The 24,706-nt window shown below is 59.7% G+C and overlaps 1 protein-coding gene across 15 annotated transcripts in view; it reads left to right on the top strand.

Annotated features, from left to right (window-relative positions):
* Window positions 1-24,706, top strand: part of NCOR2 (nuclear receptor corepressor 2) — a 257,644-nt gene that overhangs the window by 181,354 nt on the left and 51,584 nt on the right. For 11 of the 15 annotated variants that reach the window (XM_072880181.1, XM_072880177.1, XM_072880175.1 and 8 more), the window contains 3 exons: window positions 12,305-12,429; window positions 13,313-13,485; window positions 16,507-16,569. In XM_072880181.1, coding sequence (XP_072736282.1) covers window positions 12,305-12,429; window positions 13,313-13,485; window positions 16,507-16,569 — 361 coding nt within the window. Of the gene's footprint in view, window positions 1-7,653; window positions 7,808-12,304; window positions 12,430-13,312; window positions 13,486-16,506; window positions 16,570-24,706 lie in introns of those variants that run through there. The other 4 variants (XM_072880186.1, XM_072880187.1, XM_072880188.1 and 1 more) reach the window with 4 other exon arrangements.

Genomic DNA, 24,706 nt, shown 5'->3' with positions numbered 1-24,706 from the left:
TCCTGTGGCCTCGCGAAGAGTCGGGGCTGTGGCTGGGGAGCGGGAGTGTTGGGCTGCCCCTGCTCTGGGGGCTCTGCCTTCGCCTGCCCGGTCTCAGCCGCCAGAGATGGCGACGGGATGAAGGACGGGGGACACGGTGGGACGGCACGGGGACAGGCAGCGTGCAGGGAGGAGATGGGGCTGCGAACAGTCTTCCTGCAGCACCGGGAGACGTGCACCGCACTGCCAGCGCTGCCCGTGCGCCAAGCACGGGTTTTCCTGCTGGTAAGGGTTCAAGCAGTTAAATGCCAAAAGTGAGATTTAATTGATTTAGAGGAGGGGAGGAGAGGTTGGCTTTGATATCAGATGAGAGGAGCGGATGAGGTCTGATATAAATAGCGTTTCAAGTGGCCCTATGCTGTTTTCTTGCTCCTTTTCTCATGGAGAGTTTGGTGGTCTTATTTGCTCTTGGAGGCTGCGGGGAGCTTGAGAGCGAAGTGGAGATAATTACACGTAGAAATAAAGCTGCTCTGGTGTCAAGATTATCATTGTGGCCTACTTATTAAAAGTCCATTAAAAAATAAGAATCCCACTGCTCCCTGGCTGATGGTCCCCTGGCAAAGGATATTCCTCATAAAGCTGCTACTTATTGCTAAAAATCTCCTGCCAAGAGCAGGGACTTCACATGATTCTGCTTCCAGTTTGTCAGAAAACCAAGCAGCTGCCCGCTCCGAGGCAGGGCACATGCTCCCGGCACGCCGCCTTCCCCGACACCGATGAATGAAAGGCGCACGCATCTGATGGATCATTATGCATAATATTCAGGCTCCCGAGATGAATATCCTTTCTAAAATAATCCTGTGCGTTCGGGTATGGAAAATGCCTTTTAACCCTGAAAAGGGGAAATCAATGGGAAGAGGAATAACTTCCAAGCGTGTAATTTCTCATTGAAAAAAAAAAGGGGGGAAAAAAGTTTGAGTCATGGTAAAACGATCTGCTCCAATATTCAATGTACGGTAATAAGCATAAATTTGCATGAGCTCGTAATGAAAGGCCCTTGCGTGGATGTGTCGCCTGGGGGGCTGTTGCAGTCGCTCTTCAGGGTATTTCAAAGAGCATCTCTCTGCAAACACCCCTAATTCTGTAGTGAGGGGTGCACCCAAATTGAAGCTAGGCAATTGGCGCCACATGCTGTGCCCTTTGGGCAAGCTGCTCAGCCGGGCTGTAGTAGCGCAAGCGTTGGGCTGAAACCGTGCTGGAAGAGAAGTGACTCTATTTCAACTCTCTTTCAGTTACTCCGTGCGGAGCGTGGGGTTTTTATTCCAGAATCCATTCGCTTTGATTTTGGAGTAGCGTTGCCCACGTGGCAGCGGAGCGGCCACAGCATGCCGGTTGTGCTTCTTGCAGCAGTGCCAGTGAATTCCCAGGGGGAGAAGCCGCCCAGCTCCCGCGTGGTGCCGGGATGGGGAGGCGGGTGGCCGTCCCGCCAGGCAAAGCCGCCGGTGCTCTCGTTGGCAGGGGGTCGGTCGGCAGCAGCAATGGGCGGCCGGAGGAGCCGCCTGCCCGCCCTGGGGATGACTCAGAGGTGGATGAAGTCATGCGCCGCGGTGGATGGACATGGCTCGCAGGACGTGCCGTCATGCTGGTCCCCCTCGGTGTTGCTGTTAGACGGCGCTCACGTATTCCCCGGAGAAAAGGCCCCATGTGTTAGTGCTGACGCTTTCGAGGACTCGCTCCAGGGGGACTGGAGCTGCCCGGACCCCCCCCATCCTCTGCCGGGGAGCGGTGCCGGAGCTGTGCCAGCTGTGCCAGGGGTGGGGGCTGCGGCGTGACCTGCCCAGGCAGGTCCCTGCCAGGGCTGCCGGCCTTTCCCAGGCCCACCCTCTTCCCTGCCCCCTGCCAAAACCCAAATTGAATTATCCGTCCCGCTGGCTGTCCCGCCCTCCCCAAACACAAACCATTCCCCTCGCCGACACGGATAAACAGCCTCAGCTCAGATTTTTATAAACAACCCATTTACTCTCTTCGCGTAAGCGCCGTCCCAGCCGGCGGGGCTGGCAGGGCTTGGGCTGCCAGATGGGTGCTGCCTGCCCGCAGCTCCGGGTCTCCCTGCACCCCGTCCCGGTGCAGAAGCAGAGCACCGGCCACGGACCAGCCTTGCCCTGCTATCGCCTCTCCTCCGAGTGTGAGGATCAGGTCCGGAGCTCAGCAAACTGCCTCTTACACCGCAAATTGTGCGTGTGCCCCCGCTCCGTTAACCACAACGGCTAACGAGATGAATGATGGGTATTTATTTCTGGGAAGCATTTGATTTTCATCAGTCCGGGGAGCAGCTCCTCGTTAGTGACAAAGGGTTTGACAACTTCTCTTTCAGACACAGGGAGATACTTGTCTGGTTTAATAATGTGGCACATCATACAGAAACAGCCCTGGATGTGGGCAGTAAACTTTGCTGCCACAAATACCGAGAAATTATTCTGCAAGCATTTAAGCCTGTGCTGACTTGAGCACTGTATTTTAAACAGCACTGAGATTATCAGTGGAGCGGGCAGGGGGAATGGTTGTGGCTGCAAAGGGGTCTGTAACGGAGCAGTTTGCGTGGTTGGAAATGGCGCCTGGGATATCAGTCTTGGGGTGCGGGTTCATCTTCTGCCGATGGATATTGCTGCGAGGTGGCCCTGCTTGTCGTCCTGTCCCCCCGGCTCTGCCCCATCCCGCCGGCTGGGCTGGGTCGGCTCGCTGCTGGGACACAAAGGGGATTGAATTTGGCTCATTTTTTGGACAGGTCTGCAGTGTGACAGCACTACTGGTGGCTGGGGAAACCCGCCTGGCCAGACTGGGGTGCAGGACCTATGAGAAGAAGTCAAACCCAGCCAGACCCCGTGGTCCTGGTCCTCCTCGAGTGCGGCCACATGGGGAGAAACGTCTCGCAGAGCGTTTATCCCTTGGGTGCTTGTGTGTGCGCTGCTTGGCACAGGCTCTCGCTCTTTAAATCTACATCTCCATCCAAAAAAAATCCAGACAAAACCAGCTAACCCCCAGAATCCTCAAAAGTCATCCAAAACCATCCTCATGGAAAGCAGCAGGCTTCCTGTGAGCACAGAGGGTCATGCTGGAGCGTGTGTGGAAGCAGCAGGTCCTGCTCAGCGGCTGGCGGTATACAACTTGCAAAGAAACTGGTTTCCTTCAGGAAAAGTGGTTGTTTCTGAGAAAACACCCATCTCTCGTGCTTATCCTACAGCTCGGCGTAGCTCGGGCACTTCCCGGCTCGCAGGGCAGCCTGACAGCAGCGCTGGGGGGATCACGGGCGAGGGCTCGGGGTCTGCAGCCTGTCCTGTACTTTGCTAAATGCTCTCTGCCGGGGCCCGCATTCGCCTCTGTACTTCGGAACGGGAACATCCGCCTGCCCCCGCCGGGGTGCTGAGATTGGCAGGTACCAAGCGTGCGGTGGGGCTGGTGAAGGGCTGTCACCCAGGGGCTGTCGCTGCCCTGTCACGGGGGAGGTTGAGCACTGGGGTGCCTGCATAGAGGAGGTGGGTGAGGTGTGAGACGTAGTGATGTTCGAGCTGATGCCAATCCTGTAACCCTTCCTTGGCGCCTGCTCTTTCAGTCTGGGCTCCCGTTGCTCCCAAGCCCTGTCCCCACGTGTGGCCCGTAAGGTGCACCATGCCCATTCCCCCATTACGAGGGCAGGGCAGCTTTCCCACAGCCCTGCCACCCCTCCAGGCAGCATATTTGGGCAAACACAATGGAAACTCGCATTCCTGAAATCCCAGCTGCAGTTTTGGGGGTGATTAATGGAGAATGATGTGGCCATATTTGGGAAAAGAATCGAAGGATGCGTTGCTGCGGGAGGATGGCTGCTCGGTCCCCGGCTCCCGACGTGGTCTCGTGGGCTGCTGGCAGCGCGGGGACAGCAGCGAGACCGGTGGGCTCGGAGTGGGGACAGGCACCGGCAGGCGGGGACGTGCGGCCGCTTCCCTCTGGGGTAGCACTGGCACAGGCTGCCAATGGACCACTTGCTGATGGACGCTTTGGCCACCACAGCCGGGCTGTTCTGTGCAGCTTGATCGCGTCTGCAGTTAGCGATAATAAAATAGCCACTTAAAAGTGACGTGAACCCTCCCGTTCCGGTTGGCCCCCGAGTTCGGACTCGTGTTTCTCCAGCAGCAGGTCGATGCATCCTCCCGGCGAGCGCTCCGCCATGCCTGCGCCCACGTGAGTACTCCTCAGGACAGGGGTTTGGGATCCAGGCTGGGCATTACCAGTCCCAGCAGGGGACCTGCAGCGTCTTCCCGACGGGACAGGGCGTGATAGAAGCGGTTGGATTTTGGGATGAGTTGTTTTATCTGTTGTTGTGATGCAGGTTTGACTGGGAATGGACGGGAAATAGGTCGCGTCATTGCTAAGTTGCTTTCTAAAGTAGGCACAGCTGAAAATCCTGGAGAAAGCTTCTTCCGTGAGGATACGGGGCGTGCTTTGCCCCTGGTGCGTTTGTGGCATGCGTGGATGCTGTGTCCCACCAGCCACTGACCCGGCACCTTCCTCTGTCGGCAGGGCTCGGAGGGGGGTCGGCATGCGGCCGGGGGGCTGCGAGCAGGGGAGAGCAGGGTAAAGCAAACCACAGGGAAGAGAAAACACGTGTTCCCCGCCTTGGACAGAGCGGGGGCTCATCTCCACCGCTTCCAAACGTTACGCTCTCTTCCCCTCGGGTCATTTTCCCTTCGCGAGCAATCAAATCACTTTTTAAAAAACTCAGCAGCGACCCAGAAAAGAAACATTTCCTCTTATGGAAAAGCCCTCGGTGATTTAAGCAGGGATCTGAGCGAGCAGGGCCCTGTAAAAATCACTTCTGTGCTTCACTGAGATCAAGGAGTGAGCGGTGGGAAGGCGTCAGTGCCCGCTGTGCTGGGCTGAGCTGCACAGGGGCCCCTGCCCGAAAGGCTCCCGTGCCCAACAGGCTCCCGGTGCCGCCCGAGATGAGCCCACGCTCAAGTGCATGCACTGGATGCGGTCGTGCCGTGGTCTGGCGAGTGATGCCGCAGGGTCCGGCGTCTCTGCAGTCCCACAGCCGGCCCCTCTCCTCGTCCCCGGCACGCTGCTCGCCCGCAGGACCAGCAGCCTGGGAGATGGCACGGAGCTTTCCTGCGGCAGGGCAGGGCAGCCCAGCTGCGGCTGCCAGCGCTTTGCTGCTGGCACCGGCCGTGTTTTGTGGCCTGCGGTGCCGGAGAGCTGTGCTGGCGAGCGTGCGTGGGGCCTGTTCAGTGCCTCCCGGGACGCTGGGCATGGCCCCGGCATTTTCCATCTCTGCCATGTAACGATTGCTGTCTTGCAGAGTTTGTTGTTTACTGGTGGAGGAGCAGCACAGCTCCGGGCCGTCACGGTCAGAGCTGAACCGAGTGAGCCCCATGCTCGCTATCATTCTCCTTATCAAATCCGAGCTTGGCCCTTTGACTTTTCAACTTGCTTCCGCAGCCAACAGCATCAAACCCATCCCCGGGACACGAGTGATCAAAGCCAAGTCGCCGGCAGACATTCCTCTTCCTCTCCTTGTTCTTTTGGCAGCGGCTTGTTTTGCTTTGTGGTTTCTCTCATGAGTGGAGGGTGCTGCGCATGGTCGTGAGAAGCCAGGCTGTGCGGCGGTGGGTGGCAGCAAGGGCTGAGGCATTCCAGACCATCGGATCAGAGGCTCCGGGCCCTGGGATTTGGCTACATGATACATACGTGTATTTGTGAGCCATCCTCCCTGTGCTCCGTATCCAGCCTGCACCAAGGGGTGGGTAGGGACGTGCAGGGAGCGCTGTTTGCAGCGGCCGTGCGGTGTCAGGCCTTGGTGGTGGGCACCTCGACCTCTGCTACGGCGTTGGGGAACGGGGGAGGATGCTCCAGGGGAGACCTCAGGTGCCTGGGGAGCGCGGTGGCTGAAGAGGCGGCTGGTACTGTGGGTGCTCGGTGGGGGAGTCCCTGCCCTGGCTCTCGCTGGTGTGACCTGCCGGAGGGAGAGTTTGAAAGCGGGTGGAAGGATGGATGTGGGTGGTGGAGGAGAGAGGACGCTCCCGAGCCACGGCTGTGTGGTGCCAGCCCTGCTCCTGGCAGAGATGCTCTGCGCAGCGTCCCACGGGGCCGGGGAGACAGGTGGGAGCCGAGTGCCGAGTCCTGGCAGCTGTGCCGCAAAGGGCGCGGTGCATCCTTCCCCGCGGTGCTGGTACCGGACCCCATGGGACATCCAGGGTGATGCCAGCAAGCACCCACGCACGCACACGGCCATCGCAGACGTGCTGGGGCTCCTGGAGAAGCAGCAAAGCAAACCCCAGGTGTTCCCGGCCGGCGTAGCGTAGGCCTTTTGTCTTTGGCTTATCTTGGGCTGGTTTTAATTTGCGGCTCCCTGATTGCGTGCAGTGACCTTGGCCTGAGCCTGCTCCACAGCCCAGTGCCCCTGGAGAACATCATAAATGCCATTGATCTGAAGTCACCCGCAGGGGAAGCAAGGAGCCGGCACCCTGCACGCAGGAGAGGCGGCGCAGTCGAGCGGGTGCTCCCAGCTGCTGGAGGGAACGGGGCTCGCACCGGCGGGACGTCACTCCCTCCAAAGCCCCTATCGAGGCAGACTTCAGCGTGAGCGGTGGGGAGACGGTTGGCACGCGTCACCGCGCTGCTGCGTCGAGCCTGCGGCGAGGGCTGCAAAGCCACCAGAGCAAAAACCCTGGAGCTCGCTGCCTGCGGTGCCTGGGGGTGGGCTCGAGTGGCACTGAAACGAGTCACCTCGCAGCTCAGGCTGGCACGCACGGCTCCCTCTGCACCAGGGCGTAGAGGGTCGTGGTTTGCTCCCTCCTGATGTAAGGAGCAAACAGGAGTCAGTGGTTTCCATGGTGTGTTCATCTTCTGTAAGAGGGCACCGTAGTGACAGCAATGGAGGTGATGCACCTGCTGGCAGCCAAATGCCGTCCCCTGTGCAGCCAGCCTGCCCTTGGGAGAGAGGAGTTGTCACCCCCAGCCAGCGCTTGGGCTCGGGGACGGGCTCTCGTACAGTGCCGTCAGCGTGACCCGACCACCAGCACATCCACCTGCAAGCGGTGTGGCCGGGGGTGGCAGGAGCTGGTGGTCCTGGGGTGGGAATGGGACTGCTAGGGATGAGCACAGCTAAACTTCACAGGGAGAGCTGCTGTGAAATGATGGCCGTGCCTGTCCCTGTCCCCAGCAGGACCAGGGCTGGGGAACCGAGCCGTGCTAGCCACAGTGGTGTTTTGGTAGATATTTTGAGGGTGTTGCGGAGCAGGGAGCGAGGGGGCACCGGGAGAGGGCACGGGTGCCTCGGTTGCAAGGTGCACGGTCCAGCGGTTAACGCCGGGATGCCCTGCGGGCAGCGAGGGAGATTTCTTCACGGGGCTTTGGCATGGTCCCCGGTCCCCTGCCGCAGCCCGGCACATCTCCCTGTGGAGGGGATGGGGAAGGCAGGAGCAGTCATTTTCCGGAGGTTTGCAAGTTTGGAAAATAAATAGCCCTGCGCCGTAGGTTAAGCTTGGCATCCTGGTGGATTAATCATGCTGGCTGCAGCCAGCACTGAGAGCCCCGGTGACGAGAGCTGTGGTTTATAGATGATGATTCATCGACTCGACTTAGCGCGACCACGTTATTCCAGCAGATTGCAAAATCATAAGAGGAATGTTGTGGTTAGTTTACGGCTTAACTATGCAAATCGTCAGGAAGCCTTCAGAGCTGGAGAATGTAAGGCACAGCGCGCCCGGATGGCTGGGCGGTGAGCAGGGGCTGGGAGCCGGCGATGGGGCTGTCAGGGACCGGCCGCTCGCGGGAGCCGGGGAGTGGGGAGGTGAGTGATCTGGGGAGAGATGAGGGTCCGGAGCTCGTGGCGAGCATGAGAGGCGCCCTTCGGAGACAGGGGACACGCCGCCGGCTGGGAGGGGGTTTCTGGCTGGTTTCAGCGTCTCTGTGCCAGGGTGGCAGGCGTCTTCGGGGCTGGGGAGGGCGAAGGTGGGGATCTGCTTCCCCCACCTCCTCCTGCCCTCCCGTCCTGCTTCCAGAAGCAGGCAGAGCCTCAACAGAGGAAGTAAACAGAGTGGGAGGAGCTGCACCTCTTCCTCGCCAGGGCTTTCTCCCAGCCAGACCCACTGCCGGGACGTGCAGCGAGTTGGTCGGTTCTCACAGGGCCAGTGTTTCGATGTCCGGGACCTCCCTGGAAGCTGGTGTTCCCCAAAAGCATGCTTGGAGCCGGAGCTTTGCGGTGGCTGAAATCCCCGTGATGTGCCAGCCCGATGGAGCTGGCCAGGCAGAGCGAGCAGTGTCGCTCCGGAGGGGAACCGGGTGCCGGGGCGAGCGTGCGTGCCTGCCCACGGGCCCCGGGGAGGGGTGGCTGGTGGCGCACGCGGTGTTCCCGGGAGGGCTGGCAGCGCTCCGCTCCTCTCCAGCTGCTCCGGGGCCGGTGGGAAACTGGGGTAGAGGTGAGCAGATGTTTGTAATTATGGAGCAGCTCACGCCGGAGCGTGGGGAGTGTACGGGGAAGGAGGCCGCCCGTCCCCGTGGGCTTGGAGCGGGATCGGCCTCTCGCTCACGCGTCCCACGTGCGATTTTGTCCTGGGGCCTTTTTAAATAAACAGGATGTGTCGGCAGCAAAAACAAGCAGCAGCTATGCTGGGGAGGAAGGGCGGTCCGGCGGTTAGAGTGTCCGACCTGGGAGGAAGGGACAGGAGGGACAGCCCTGCCCTCTGCCACAGGCATCTTCCCTGGCCTCGGGCACATCCCTTCACCTTCTCGTGCAAGGTGGGGAGCACGTACCTGCCTTGCCTCCAGGAGGGGGGGTGCCTCATCCCCAGGGGGGCAGGGATGCAGGTGAAGAGAGGTTTTAGCTTGCTGGGAGCCAAGCAGTTTTGGTGCCAGCCTTTGGTGTGTCCACTAAGAGCTGACCCACCTGCCGGTCCACCTCTAACCGGGGCAGCATGAATCAGAGGGAAACATCAGCTGGTAATTGGGGAAGCATTTCCTGGCCTGTCACGCTTTGGGATGGCGTCCCGTCCCTTGAATCATCCAGAGCTGGTCCGCGTCCAGCGCTAAGAATAGCCTCCCCGAGCACCGCGGGGGCAGCCACATGGCGGGGCCGGGGGGCTGGACCGGCCGGCTTGCAGGTTCCCGGCTGTGACTTCCCGGCGCTGTGCCGTGCCGTGGTCCGGCTCTGATGCTGGCCGGTCTGAGGTTTGGGGCAGAGCACGCAGCACAGATGGGCCGAGGCGGCTGCCACAGTCGGTCCCTGGGGGGGTCTCCCACCTCCTGTCCCCACGTGCCGCTTGTAGCTGAGTTCTCGCCCAGCTTCGTTTGGGACCCTGGGGTCCCCTCTCCCCCCCAGAGCTCTGGGTGTTTCAACCAGCCCCGCGGCCTCCAGCCCAGCACGTACGCCTGGATGGGACGTAAGGTGGCATTTGTGAGCGTGGCCGTCCCCGGAGGGGCTTTCCAGGGCATTTGTGGGGTGCCCCACCGTGCAGCCGAGCCCCGGCACAGGAGATAAGCTGTCACCGCATGCTTGCCAGGGTTCAAAGCAGTATTTGGCCAGGAGCCTTCTCCAGATGAAGACATGAACACAGCCATGGGTGGAGCGGGGGACAGTTTTCGCCATCGTGGTCTCATGGCGACGATGCTGCCCAGTTTATGCATTCCAGCCCGGCAGGAGAGGGCTGGCGAGTGAGAGCTGCCCCGTCCCGTCCCGCCGTGTGCAGGGTGCTGCGCCCAGCCGGCTCTTGCTCCTGGCATCGGGCACCCTGCCGTGGCCGGAGCAGGGCAATCACTAGAGGGCATCCTTGGATAGAAATGCTCCTCTGCGGTGGGAGAAGCCCTAATTTGATGTCCCACCAGGCTGGGCTTGAAACCTCCCGGAGGAGAGGGATGCATAGCGGCCTGCTGAAGCCAGGCCGGCTGGGTTTGCCTGTCCTCAGCACACCGGAGCTCGGTGGATGCCTCTCCAGGGAAGCACCTGCGTTGCAGCGTGAGTCTCCGCAGCCGCTCACGCCTCTCCCTGCCTTTCCACCCCTGCTTTTGCCGGCTGGCGCAGGGAGCTCATTAGCATCGCCGCCATCCAAGCCTGTTCCTCCGGGGAAGAGCTGCGATGGCTGCTCGGGGTGACAGCCCTCTGGTTTGAACAAGCGCGGAGACAAGATGAGACGATGCTAAAGCTTCCCTTGAGAGCCCGTACCAGCCTAACGCTGGGGCAGGGACTCGTGCGGTTGCAGCTGGGTTTACGGCTGGAGGAGAGCTGGGTTTACACCCCGGGGAGCTGGGATCTCCGGGATGCAGGGTTTCCCCCATCCGTCAAAAGAAAATATTAATGATGGGCTGGTAGAAATACTGTGAAACTCATCCGGGTTCCCCTCCCTTGCCAAAGCGCTTGGTGAAGGGAGCGCAGGTGGGTGATGATGGCCAGGGCTGGGGTAGAGCCTGTCCTGCTCCCAGCCCAGCCCTCGGAGGTCACAGCCCCCACCTCGTGGGTGTTTGTCTGGGCTGAACCCACGCTCGGGGTTCGCTGCGGCTCCACGGCGTGGCTCAGAGGATGTCAGAGAGTTCACGGCAGTGCTGGGGAAGCGCGCGTGACGGATGCCCCTTGCTCCTCTGCTGCCAGCACAGGCTTGCCCACCTCCCAGCTCCGGCAACCTGCTGGCTGCCCCCCTCCTTCTCCCCGTGTTTGGGGGCTGGCGAGGGTGGTGCCTGGCAAGCCAGGTACCACGCTGTTCCTTGGCCAGTTGCTGCAGGAGACAGCCCGTTCCCCAAGCCTTAGAGATTTACGGACACTGGAAAATCTTAAGCAACCAAGTGCTCATCCCAACCGTTCCCCAGCTCCCCTTCCCTAGATCCCCCCCAGCGTGCGTCCCACCGAGCCGTTCCCGCTGGCACGGTGGGGGTGTGAGCGGATGCGGCATGGGTGCGTTCGGCACGTGTGCCGGCACGGAGGTGCCGCAGGGGCCGGCTGAGCCTGTCACACGTGTGCTGCCGAGTGGGGTCCTGGTGGCCTGGCCACCTCCCCCCGGCACGAGGAGGAATCGAGAGTCTGCGGGGTTTCGGTGATGGCAGCACCTGTGTTTTAAGGACTTGTGTTGAACCAGGGCCTGAAAGAATCAGAAGCTTTTTTGTTAAACTGCTCTAAAGCCCATTTTGACAGCTCCACACTTCTCGTTTTAGCACCAGCTTGTGGGGGCAGAGGGTTTAGCTCGCACCCAGCGCATCTGCTGTGTTCAAGGCAGCTTCCCTGCTCCCGCAGAGTGGGGACAGGCCAGTCCCCCTGGCTCGAGGGACGCAGGCCCACCTCGTCTGTGTTTGGCCGAACGCCAAACAGACCAGGCCACCCGGGATCATACTTTCTGCAGATAAATCCACTTTACGGCAATTTTCCCCCCCGTTACGTCACCAAACCCTTTCCCAGGGGGTGGTGGAAGCCCTGCAGCTTGGGCAGTGGCCGGGTGAGCCCGGGTGGGTTTCCAGGCACAGGCAGCCCTGCGTTAGCCCAGGAGCAGGATGGTTTCATAAAATATTTCCGTCTTTAACTTCTTCTTCTCTATGAAATGCCTCTCGTTTGCCGGTCACCAGAGGGAAGGGAGGTCAGGGGAACCAGGCCTCCCCAGCATCCTCCTTCCTGCAGCTGTTGAAACAAAATCCAGAACTATTACAAGCGTTGGGTCCCTCCCTCGGGCACCGCAGCACCTTCGGTCCGAGCGATGGCAGCAGCGTTGGGGCGGTTGGGTGCACGGCCTCCACCGAGGGTGCCGGACGGTACGGAGCGGGCGGGGAGCCGGGCATCTGCCCTTCTCGGTGATACGGGGCCATAAACTTTCCTTATGGGCCATGTTACATGCTCGGGAAAAATATCATAGCGTTGGTATCGCTGAGCCTCGGGGCATCTGTGGTGCCCCCGTCTCCTTCGTGCTCCAGCAAAATGCACCCTACCAGCTGCAAATTGCGATCAATGCTGCTGGCATCGATGCTACGGGGAACGGGGGGTTGTTCTCACCTCCCTGCCTCCCCCCGTCTTGGGTCCCTGCTCGCTGCCTGCAGAGCCCAGGGCAGCCGCAGGGACTGTCCTGCTGCCTGGAACGGGAGCCGGAGCTCAGCTGCCGGGGCTGATCCCAAACTACCTCTGATCTCCTCGGGAAGCTTTTGGCCCCCGTGGCCTCCGTAAGCACCCTGCCTGTACCCTCTGCCTGCAGCACTTTTTCCTCTTGGCCGCTCGCCCCCCAGCATTGTTTCGCCGCGTTTGTTTAGGTTGGCCCAGGTGCTGCGATGTATCCGCCTCAGCTCTGAGGGTTTGTTTTGTTTTACATCCCTTGTTTTGCAGCAGCAGCAGCAAATGCCCCGGAGCAGCCAAGAAGAGAAAGATGAAAAAGAGAAAGAAAAGGAGAAGGAAGGAGAGAAGGAGGAAGACAAGCAGGAAACAGAAAATGACAAAGAAGAACTGACAAAGTAAGGACAACCCTCCCTGCCTGGCTCGCCTCCATCTCTGGCGAGGGCTGGGCGTTGGGCTGGGGCTGCGGTGGTGGGATGCAGCGGTGGGACACGGCGTGGTCCAGGGCCACCTGACCCCGTGCAGGACCGTGAGCGCCCACCTCGCCTCCGCAGGGAGGGAAGAGCAGAGCGTGCCCTCCCCTTCATTCCTGCTCCCTGCTGCTCCCAAACTGGGAAAGCAACTCTGAGACGCCTTTTTTTTTTTTAATATAAACCCAGTCGACCCGCAAAGCCCCTCTGATTCTCCCGCTTGTTTTGTTGCGAGAGCCTCCAGGAGTCAGAGGAGCAATCCGGGCGCAGCCGAGCGTGGCACGTCACCTTTAGCGTTATTGATGGCAATGTGAGCGCTCCCAGATGAAGGGCTCCAGCCAGCCCTGCCTCCCTCACGCCGAACGGGGAGCATCAGAGCCGTGGCGGGGAAAGGTTGGCACGCAGACCGCTAGCTATCTGTAATGGGCTTAATACTTGGTTTAAAAGAACATCTGGCTTCATTATATCTAGGCTGCTAAGACATTTACCAGCAGGTCCCTTTCAGGAAGATAAATGAGGAGGAGGCAGGGATGAATTTGAATGGTCTGGTATTAAACCTGTCTCCGTCAGGTCTCTGCGTGCACTCGGTGGTGGAGCTGCAGCCAGCTGCAGAAAGAAAACCCCACCACAAATAACCCCACTGCCAATCCAGCCAGGAAAAGAGCCTGCGTGTGCAAAAAAAAATGCAGATCTGCCCCCCAAAAGACCAACAAAAAAAAACCCATCCCCAAACACGTGCAGAGAAATAATTGCTTGACCTAAAAATCAGACCAACCCAACAACGTTTTTTCTTCCCTCCCTGTTTTTGCAGGGACAAGAACGACGACACGTCCGGGGAAGACAACGATGAGAAAGAAACCGTCACCTCCAAAGGTCGCAAAACCGCCAACAGCCAGGGCAGGCGCAAAGGCCGCATCACCCGCTCCATGGCAAACGAAGCCAACAACGAGGAGGCGGCCGCCCCGCAGCAGAGCGCAGAGCTGGGTGGGTAGCGGCGGGTGCGGGGGACCTCGGCGGGGCTTTTGGGGTGTCCGCTCTGCTGGGGTGGGACGTCACCCTGCTCTGCTCCCTGCTCACAGAGGAGGGGGGTTTTCCTCTGTGAAATCCTCCTTTTCGGAGGGGGGCAGCAGTGAGGTTTCTCTGTCCCACGAATTACCCCGTGCGGTTCGCCTGGATGAACCAGAGGCATTTGCAAGCCTGGGTTGTCCTGGCTGAGAGTTAGTGGGTTTTAGGGCCTCGGAGGGAAAGGATTACAAAAGACGAAAAGGGAAGCCGTTGTTTTTAGGAGCGCGTTGGCTGGGTTCGTGCAGGGCTTGTGCGCCTCCTGCACCCGGAGGTGTGTTTCCCTCTGCAGCCGCTCAGGCTCCAAGTACCCTCAAGCTCTGCGCAGGAGCCTGCTCTGCCCTCCTGGGCTTGCCTGGGTCTCTGCCAGTTCTCCTGCCCTCTCTGTTTTCAAATTTGCCTGGAGCCTGAGCAGCTGCAGCCTGCGGGGTCTGTGACCCCCCCCGGCCTTGGGAATCGGGCTGGGCCCTTCCTCATCGCTGCAGCTGAAGGTCGTGGCGAGGAGGCAGTGGGTTACGGCTGCTCAGGAGCCTTCACCCTGGCTGCAGTCGTGCTGTGCACCCTCGGTTGCGCTTGTTTTGCCCAAAAAGCAGCATTTCCCATGCTGGTCCCCAGTGCCCCTGCTCACCTCCCCATCGGTAGCCAGCCAGGCGCAGCGGTCAGTATTTTCCTTCCCGTCCTGCCTGCGCAAGGCTGCAGGGTGCCTGAGCACAGCGGGAAGAGCCCGGGAGCGGCTTCAGAGCGAGGTGGATGAGGCAAAGCGTGCTGCCCGTAACGTGGCACCCAGGGGCATGGCAGCCCGCAGCGGCGAGCGGCGCTTGGCCAGAGCTGCGCGGTGCTGCGCGCCTGCCTCGGGTTAGACAGGAATTCACGGCAGCATCCGCAGCCCCACGTCGGGTGCATCTGCTTCTCGCGTCTGCAGCGTCAGTAGTGGTCACCCTGGCAAACTGCTCACGTATTGACTTAAGAAGCCAATGCATCAAGGAATTTGGCTGATTTTCCTCTGTTTTGTACTCTTATCAAGTATAAAATTATTACTGCTCTGCTGAAGGCAAGTAAAAATAAAACCAGGGTGACTCCTCTCGGTTTCCTTGCTCTGCAGTTTCTTGCTTGCTCTGTTCCATGTGCTATAAATCACTCGGAGGTGTTTCGCCTCCCTGTTCCTCTGCTGACAACTGGCTGGAGCCTTGATTGCAAGCGCTCTGTTTTCATACAGGCGATATAAATAGTTCCCAGCGCAACGGAGCCCTGCTCTCCCTCTCGAACTTGTTAAGCAATGCTGCAAAGAAGCAGCAGATAATGCCAGTAACTTAGATGGGATTTTTTTTATCCCACCATCTCATAGTCCTCGATAAACTTTACTGTGAACACGGGGAAAAGACTTTAGACCGTGTTAAATTGGGAAAAGGGAATGGATCGATTCCAGTGACATATCTGAGCAATTGGTTTCACTTTATGTCTCTCCAACAGTGCTTTAATTTAGGTTGGCTAAGAAAGTTATTGCATTTTAAATACCAATTGAACATTAAAAAACAACACAAAACCGTATTGTGGTTTAACTGCAGCGTGCCGGAGCTCCCCGTAGGCATCTGTTTCATAACTGTGCAACCTCAGTAAATACCATTAATCAAACCAAACGGGCCGTTTCTTTGACATTTCTTTACCATACAATAACAGTCATCCTCACGCTGAGCAAAGGGCCTTGCGCCGTGTGTCGGGGACACTTGCTTTTACGTAAATGAGTGTGGTGGCCCTGGCTCTGCCCGCGCCGGGGGAAGCGGTGAGGTATCGATTTCCCTTGATCGTCATCCGGCATCCCGGGGGGATGGTGTTTCTGGGGGAGGCGGTGACCTGCGCTGACTTCCAGGAGGTGGCACCTGCAGTCGTGCTCAGCTGGCTGTGAAGGAGATTCCTCTGCCCGATGCCATGGGCATCGGAGCCCGCGTTGTCCTCCCGCGAGGTCTCGGCTTCTTGTAGAGCTTCTTGCAAGATGCTTCCTTCTCTCCATATCCTTTATCCTGAACCTATCAGCCTGTTTTCCATTTTAAAAGGACACTGTCAAAACATCTCTCATCACTGTTGAAATAACGCTTTGCCTGTTGTTTAGAGTAATAACCCCTTGGCAGCCTGAGCCGGAAATCTGTTTCCTTACCGAGTTGTTTTTTGCCTCTGACTCACACCCTGGTTTGTTATTGTAGGGTTTGCTCTAGTGCCAGCCTGCCAGCAGGACTGTTGCATAGGGAAGGCTTTATGCAGGACCTCTGTGTCCCCAGCACCGCGTCTGGGGTGGGGCAGAGGGGGAGCATCAGGTGCTGACACCCGCCCCCGACTCTCCTGGCCGGAGCAGCACGGTCCCCCTGCGATGGGCGCTGCTCCGGGTGAGCTCCCAGCATTGCTGGAGGTGGCTCTGAGATGTCTGAGAGCCCGGGGATGGCACCAAGGGAGCCCAGGGTCGAGCACGGCCAACTCGCTTGACAGATGCGGTCGGCCAAAGTCACCGCCGAGGTGACGGTCTTTCTCCGTCTCCGCTGAGGGTGATGGTCCCACCTCTGCCACCTCCAAAGCACACAGCCAAAGTTGGCTCCATCTTAGGTACCTGTTGTTGGTGGGCCAGTGTGCGTGGCACCAAATCAGCAGGAAATCTGCTGCCACCCTCAAGCCATCTGGCTTCGCTTCCAGTCCCAAAGGAGAGGTTTTGCATCGCCAAGACGCATCCCGGGGGGGATGCTGTGCATGGGTTACCATGGCATGGGAAAGCCTTGAGAGCCTGCACCACAACAGCCTTCCCTGCAGAAGCACTTTTGCACTGCACAGCGTTTAGTCGTGCTGCCGGGGAACAGCGTGTGGGACGGGGTTTGAGTGTTCGAGCATCTCCTCTGAGCGCACCGGGCTTGCTGGGTCCCGCTCACAGCTGACTGCTCTCCTTTCCTTCTTCCCTCCCAGCTTCTCTGGAGATGAATGAAAGCTCTCGCTGGACTGAAGAGGAGATGGAGACGGCTAAAAAAGGTGAGCTGCTCATTTTCTTTCTCCTGTCGGCTCTGCTGGAGCTAACATAGCAGTCGGGGATGGATGGTGTCTGACTGCTGGAGACTCTGCAGGGTGCTGGGTCCCGAGCCGTGGGGCTGGATTCTGCCCGTCCCGCTGCTGGTTTATTCCCAGTGAGCCTCGGTGGGGGGTTTTGGGGGAGGCAGGCGGTGGCACGGGGGGTGTGCTCGGCCTCTCCGGCCCGGGGAGCTGTGCCGACACCGGGGATGTCTGGGCTGCAGCCGGAGCCTGCGCACGTCCCGCGAGGCAGGAGCTGGCCATAGGAAATGAGGAAGGCGCTGCGCCTGTTGCTTTTTGCAGCTTGGTGTCTGTAGTGTGAGGTGCGGCTTCGTGCCGCTCTCTGGAGGTTCGTGCTATAGGCGCGATCTGTTCCAGACACACCAGGAGTGTCTGCCTGCGTTCGCAGCTCTGGGATTTAGAGAGAGGACGGTGAACCCTGGCGCTTGGCGGCCACGTGTCGGGGAGCTCGCGAGAGCCGGGGCTGCGGGCAGCGCGGGGTGACTTTACATCCTGGCACTGATTCAGAGCCTTTGCTGAGACCGTTTTTAAAAAGTGCTGAGTGTAGCACAGCCCTTCTTGCCACTTCCCCTCCTCGTGCCGCTCCTGTGCCAGCTCTTTTGCTGCTTTAATTTTTTTGCCAAAGTCACGTCCTATTGATGGGCTGTCGAGCTCACGTCCCCAGCCCATGCATCCCGCTTGCGTCGCCGCCAACTCTCCTGGCCCGGTGAGGATTGTAAATGGGAAATTAAAATGGAAATGAGTGCCGTTTGGGGATGGCAAACGCAAACAGGCGTGTTCGCGGGTTCGGCTCTGCTTGGAAAATGCACCTGCTGCTGGGATGGTGATTACACGTTCTGGAGCGCTGGCTGCCCAGGTGCCGATGGGAGCTGTGGACTTAGATTACTTTGCCTGTGAATATCCCAAAGTGTTTGGCTCGCTCGCCTTTAAGCTGTTCCAACCCTCTTTACAGTCCAGTGCCAAGGCTGCGTGTTGCCGAGCGGGGCTCTCTATAGACGCAAAACTTAGTAGATAGACTTTAATCAAGCAAACTGGCCCAGGGCCAGCTAATGGGGCGAGCAGGTGCTGAGCAGGAGAGGGTCGTTGGAGGGATCTTTTCCGAGCACTGCTTTGTTTTGGAGATCGCATCTGGTTGTTAAAAAGTGCCTCTTGCTGTTTTATGCTGGATGCTGGAGGTGCGCTTGAGGAGTCTTAAAACCAGCTGCCAAAGCCTGCGTGGAGGAAGGATGAAGCGTGGGAGCACGTAGCATTATTCCAGCCCAGGGGCCAGGATGGGGCAGGGAGATTTGCTGGTGTAAAGCCCGATTGCTGATGTTTTCCCCTCCATTACAACCTGGGAAACTGAGATTGCAACACCAGACTTCTAGAGAGAAGCCAAATTCCCCTTTGCCAGGAAGCTGCCGCTTTAATGCTTCGAACTGGCTCTGTTTGGCATTTCCAGGGACTGGTGCGGTGGGGCTTTCCGACTCGCAGCGGCTGCAAAACTCGAGGTGAGCTCAGAGGCTGGAGGAGGCAGCGGCAGAGCCCGCTGCTGGCACGGCTGGGCAGGGGTGGAGGAGGCAGCAGGTACCCGGCTCGGAGACGCGGGCACCGTCCTCCCCACCGTAAGGACTTGGCCGCCCCAGCCACACTTTTCCCCGGTACTGGTACCAGTCTGAGCCCACAGCTGGCAGGTTCGGGGAGTTAAACAAGCAAGATGTGAGTCCTGTGGAAAGTCAGCCCTAACACCCCGGGGTGCTTGGGCAGACGGGGATGGTGACCTCTGCTCCCAGCACCCACCAGCCGGGAGATCAGCCTGGCCTTGCCATCCACCCCCGGCCTTTTGCTGCGTGGCATGAAACCCCATGTCATTTCTGCTCAGGGAGGTAAGAGAAGACAGCCCTGGGACAGTGAGATGCCAAGCTCTGCTCTGCTCCAGAGTCACAGAGCTGCACGGAGAGTTTCCAAGCGGGAGAAGGCAGGACTGTGTCTGCTGGGAGAGACAATAAAGGGGAGTACCGTGTTATTAAAGTTAACTAGGGGAAAGAAAACCTAGCGAGAGGAAAGTTCTTGCTTAATGACACTTTTATTACGCAATAAACTTTGATTCACTAGTCTGTCAAAGTGTGCAGAGATTGGTATAATTATGGGGTAGCGTGTTTTTCTGATACTGTCTCCTTGCACCGTGGCTGTGATCGTAAAAGCAGGAGGTTTTGATTAACCGGAGTTGCTCGAGGATTTTCCCCCTTCCCTTCCCGAGCCGGGAGCGGGCAGCACCCGCTGCTGTGCCTGGCTTTGCTGCCGGGCAGGGCGCGGAGGCTTTCGGCAGCGGGAACGGGGCTGCTCCTTAAAAGGCAATGTTTAGGCAGCTCCTGCCTTTGGGGGACCCGCTGGCAGGAGCCCACGCAGGCAGGAGTTAAAGGTAGGCTGCAAGGGAGTTTGTGAGCAGCGGGTGAGCGCCGGCCTGGAGCAGCCGGGTGGGTTTAGTGCCCCCAGCCCCTCCGCCGAGTTTCGCCGCCAGCGCCCGGCGTTGCAGAGCAGCTGCGATAGCGCTGGAGCTGAACTCGATGAACTGGGAGGTTTCGGCGTGACCTTCGTTACTCTTTAAAGTCTGGTATCTGTTCTCGCCCTGGCTCTGGGTTTTCCCCGTAGCGTCTAACAAGTGGTTTTGTTCTTTGAAAAGAGGCGGCATGGAAATGGCAGTTTCTTGCTCACCTGAGGTCCTCTTGCGCCTTGCCGAGGCTCTTTGCTCCTCTCCCTCAGGGCAGAGCCAAGCTGGGGCTTTTTGTGCCTTTTCCCAGGCCGAGGAGCCAGAGGGGCCATGGGATGGAGTCAGCACGATGTGAGGCAGAGGAGAGTTGGGCACGAATATAAAAAGCTGATGTCAGAGAGTTAAATAACCCACGAAGCCTCCTGAATAGTTCATTTTGGGTAGATGTAAAGTATTTCCCTGGATACAGAAGGTATTCTTTTGGGGCTGATTTTCAGTTCTGCCAACAACCAACTCAGAAAGTAAGATGAGTTTTGGACTGACTTGAACTATTTTTTTCCAGTCCCATTCTGTCCACGAAACTAAAATAAAGTGGATTTTTTAAAAAAATACTGATTTCTTCAAATTAACACACAGCCAAACCCACTGACACGAAAGCCCACGACAGAAGCCAGCCACCTCCCATCGCCTTTTGAACGCGGCTGTCTTTCAGCGTGCTGTCTCGCTGCACAGGATCCTTCCGGAGCCCATGCGGTGTGTAAACACGCGCATGAGCGTGCACTCCTCCAGCCCTAATTTGAGTTTGCACTGTTATTTCTAACGAGCCGCTGGCTGAAGGGCGGGGGGAGGTAGGTCTGTGTGGGTCTTCGCATTGTTCTCCATCGCTTCTTCATGGCAGGGCAGCCGTTGCTCTTACAAGGAGCTGTCTGCAGCACGGGCGATGCTGGGAAGCCAGGACGGAGCCGAGCTCCGTACCTTCCTCCCTTCATCTCCCTGTGCTCATGCTGGAGCCTTCCCCTCTCTGGTCAGAGATATTTACTGCTGTAAAAACCTGCTGATGTGCATAGATGTGGGCTGGAGAAGGTGGTTTGCAGCCCATGCCGGTCGCTGCGTGTTGACCCTCTTGCTGGTCTGGGATGGGACGTGCCTTGGAGTCCCCCACCCAGGTGCCCTCCACCCAGGCTGGGTGCAAGGACAGCCCATCCCGCTCATCCCTGGTGCCCGCTGCCGTGGCCAGGGCACTGGCGTCTGCCCGCTCCGAGCAAGCCACCTCTTTGCCATGAAGTTCATACGAAGCGACATGGAAATTATCGGGGTGGGGCGGATTAAGTGCCACGAGGGCAAAACCGCATCCAAGGCATGAACCGGCCACGCTTGCCCTGGAGGAGGCTGTGGTTGGCTGCAGTCCCATCCCCGCCATCCCAGGCTGGGGCTTTGCTGCTCTTTGGCCAAGGTGTTACCCTTGGGACAGCGCCCGTAGCGCTGCTGCCCACCGTGCCCCCCGGAGCCGCGCTTTCTGCCACCGTTGGCTGAACGTTTCTCGAGCACGTAGGAGAAACTGCGAGGATTTGCTTAGTGAGTGTCAGCGAATGAAACACAAAAGGCCTGTCAGGGGGAACTGCTGGGTAATTACTATAATTTACAGCCTACATTTTAATTTTGAGCGTTATTTTTTCAACAATAAGGGAGCAGGAATAATATCCGAACCAGGTGAAGGGAGAGAGCTGGGCCCACCAGGAGCAGCTGCTGCACGTGGACTCACTGCCTTGCGCTGGAGGCTCGAGTTTGCCCAGCCGGGCCGGAGGGGACGGCACCTCAGGGAGCAGGGAGGCTTCCCGGCCCTTCCCAGCCGTCGGGCAGGCTGCTGCTGGTAGCAGGGTGCTGCTCCCCGTCCTTTGGATGGGTAGGAGGACAGGCTGTGGTAGGAGGGGGAGAGCCGGGCAGGTCCGTGGTCAGGGCACAGGGCTGGATGTTTTTGCAGCAGGTTGATGCAGTGGTCTGGCGACCGGCTCCTCCGAAGGAGAGACCTGGGAGCTGAGGGTCCCCAGCCAGGGCCAGCGGAGGGGGGAGATGGCACTAGAGCTGAGCTGGCCGGGGGTCCCGACTCCGTACCCACACCTCGTTTGGTGGCACTGCCTCCCTCCGGAGAGGTGGCGTGGCGGGTGTGAAAGCTGCTGGGGAGTTTTGCTGCAAGCTTCCTCGTAGCCGTGGGGCACATCAGAGATGCGCTCGTGTCCGGACCCTGAAGGATAAGTCCAGTGGGAGCACGACAGGCTGGTCCTGGCATCGCCTTCCCGAGGAAGGGTAAGCGTCACCCGCCGCCGCGGTGAGAGCACACCGAGGCGGCTGCCTGCGCGACGGTCCCTCCGGCAACACCCCCAGCACCTGCGGGGACGTGGGCTCGCCGCCCGCGTACCGTCCCCGCTGCTTTCCTTGTCAGGAGCCCGGCATTCACCCGGCTCTGCCACCCACTGGCTCCGTGGCCCTGGAGAAGTTACTCACCTTTCTTGTGCCTCGGTTCTCCCACACGCTGCAAACCGCCTCGAGATCAGCGGGGGAAAGCGGCGCTGCGATACGCTAATTCGGTGATGCCGACCACGCTTTCGGGATGCCACGGGTGGTGTTGCTGGCTCCGTAGTGCCGGTCTTTCTCTGGAACGGGCTTACGGCACGTTTTGGGTGTGCCGTAGCCAGAACTGCCTCCATCCCTTCCCCGAGAGGGTGTGTGGGTGCGAGAGGGGCTGGAGGACTGTACCAGGTACCGTCGGGCGTAGGGGAATGAGATCACTTAGTTTTTCCCCTGTAACCTTGATCTGTTAATCCACGCGAGCTCCATTAAGGGACCCTTTTATGGGCTCCCTCCACCCTCGCCGAGCCCTGGGTGGAGCAGGGCGGCTGTGCCGGAGAGCCTTGGAACGGCTCTGGTAAAAACCCGCAGCTGCGGAGAGCCGAGGGGGTGCGAGCCAGTGGCCCGTGCCCGTCGACGGCCCTTGCCCGCCGGGCTGCCCCTCCGGGTCTCTCCTCTGCGCTCCGAGACACCGAGCGCATGCTACCATGCTCCCGCACTCCTCTTCCTTCCAGCCTCCGCTTGCCGGTGCCGGAGCAGAGGCCCCGGTTCGCCCATGGTGAGACCAATGCCAAACCTCTCCCCATCCCTCCTCCGCCGGGGCAGCGGCCGCGGGGCCGAGGTGTGCCGGGGCACCGCAGCATCCCGCCTGTGCGACACTGGGCTCGTCAGCACGCACCTCCCCAAAGAAAAGCGCCTTTGATTCACTTGAGAGCGGAGGAAACTATTAGCCAAGCTTTGTTTTCCTGGATCCCTCCCCCTGCCGCTGACATTCAGACGAGAGTGAGGGAGACAGAAAGTGAGAGAGGGAGGGCGGGAGCGGGTGCCAAGCGGCCGCACCCCTTGTCAGCTTGGGTCAGCGCCACGTTCGTTATTAATGCTCTGTCTAGAGGTCACATTCAGATGCAACAAGCCCCGGGTCAGCCAGAAGAACAGATTAGAGCTCGCTCGCTGCTCCGCCACATACCGACGGCACCGGCTCCCCGTCCCCGGGCTGGCAGGAGCAGAGCCGCAGCGCACGGTTGCCTGCTCCTTCCCCTTCGCCTTTCTCCTGCCTTTTTTTTTTTTTTTTTAAATTATTATTATTTCTTGGCAACGTCGGGCATCTCCTGAAACTGCACAGCCTCCCTGTAGCCCTGAACTGCTGAGCGAGGAGGTGAGATAGGGGAGAAAATACCGGAGGCGCTTCCATCCACCTTAACAACCGCGGCGGCAGCCGGCTGGAAAGCTCTGGTGAGCGAGCAGGAGGAGCGCGGAGGACGCTGTTCGCTCGCCGCCCCGCCGGAGGGAAGAGCGCTGGGGCTGGAGCATGTGTTCCCACCAACTTCTGGCATCGGGGTCAGGAGTCTACCGCCTGTGACCTGGTTTCCAGTCTCTGTGCCCACTCGCTCGCCACTCTCGCCGCCCATGGCTCTGAAATCCTCTCGCCCCCAGGATTTAAGGAACCGGCTTTGCTTTCTTCTCTGTCTCCGGCTGCTGCGAGGGAGCGAAAGCAAAATGCGTGGGGAGGGTGTGAGCGGAGCACTCGCAGCGCTTCGCAGCGGGCTGCTGTGCCCAGGGGGGCTTTGAAGAAGTGCCCCGACGCCCACGTCCTTCCCAGCTCGCCCGCTGCGCGCTCCGGGCGCGCTCCCTGCCCGTCAGCACCGGACCGGAGCACGTAAGTCCAGCGTCGGGGTCCGAAGGATGGCGTTAACCTCAGGGTTGCGTGTAGCTGCGTGCCTGCGGGCAGACCCTGCGTCCGAGCCCCCACCCCAAGCCAACGGAGCGCGGGGTTCGTTAAGATCAGATAACTCGGTTAGTCATAGTTTCAGTTGTGCTGCGGAGCGAAGGGCTGGGGTGCCGGGGAGCGTGGGGCGGAGGCTGGGGGGTGCAGGGGCTGGGGGCTGCCATGCTGGTGGAGCTCATCGAGCCGGGGTGCCCGTTGAGCCGAGGGCTTACCGGCACGTCCCGGGGTGTCTCGGCTGGTGTCCCCCCCGCAAGCGTGCAGATAATTACAGCGTGGGGAAGCAGGTGCTGCTGTTTTGCTCTGGTTTTACTGTAAAGAGAAGAGCGGCTGGGCTCCCTGCCGGGTCCTGCAGGCAGGGGCTGCAGGCAGCTTCCTCCTCACGAGCCCGGCACGAACGCGGCCACCTGCCCGGCCAGCTGCAGGCTCCTCTGGCAGCGTCCCCGGCCTCCGGCCCTGTGGTGGGCAGCGGCACAGCGAGCCTGGGCAGGGGAAAGGGCAGCTGGGAGCTGGCATCGCCCGCGGCTGGCAAAGGTCACGCCGTGCGCACTGGCAGCCGTCGCCCCCCCGGCCCCGGGCTCTGCCGTGCCGGGTCCTGCTTCCCTCCGCCAGACGGCACGGCATCTCGCCCACCGAAGCACCGGGGCTCACCGCGCGCCGCTGCCAGTGTTTGCGTTTTGGGGCTTGGCCAGGGCGCAGCAAACGGCTCCGGCCCCGGCTGTCACACTTGGTGCAGGGCCACCGGGGCGGCGATGAGCAAAGGGGGCCGAGCCGCTTGTTTGCTTTGGATGGCAGCGACGGGTTGTGACACAGGGGACGGGTTGTGACACAGGGGACTGTGCTGTTTTCCACTGCAGCCTTCAGCGACTGCAGGGCGAGGACTCCCACCCCAGCTCGTTATCTCTCGTGGTTGGTGGCCGGACATCCTTTTTTTTTATTTATTATCATTTTTTAAGAAGTCCCAGCCTGCCAGCAGGGTGACGGAGGTCGTGGGTTTGGCTGGAGCGAGGCTGGGAGTTGCAGCGTTAAAGCTCAAACTTGTTTCTTGGCTTGCCACGGGCCTTTTGTGGTGCTCAGCGCCGTGTGATGCCTGCTTCTTACATGCAATTTGATAAGCCCTGGTGCTAGGACGGGGCAGGATACAGGCACCGACTGGATGTTAACTCCTGCTGTGCTGGGTACTGCTGGTTTTCTCCAGGACCTGGGAAGCAGGGAGGGGGGTTTCATCTCTCCTGGGGTACGGTACGTGGTGCCATCTGTTCAACGCAGACATACCCACAGCCCCCATGCTGTGCCCTCACCTCGCACGGGCGCGCGGATCC

Source organism: Ciconia boyciana, chromosome 15, assembly GCF_034638445.1.
Source record: "Ciconia boyciana chromosome 15, ASM3463844v1, whole genome shotgun sequence".
NCBI lineage: Eukaryota > Metazoa > Chordata > Aves > Ciconiiformes > Ciconiidae > Ciconia > Ciconia boyciana.
This window is presented reverse-complemented; position numbering and strand designations above follow the sequence as displayed.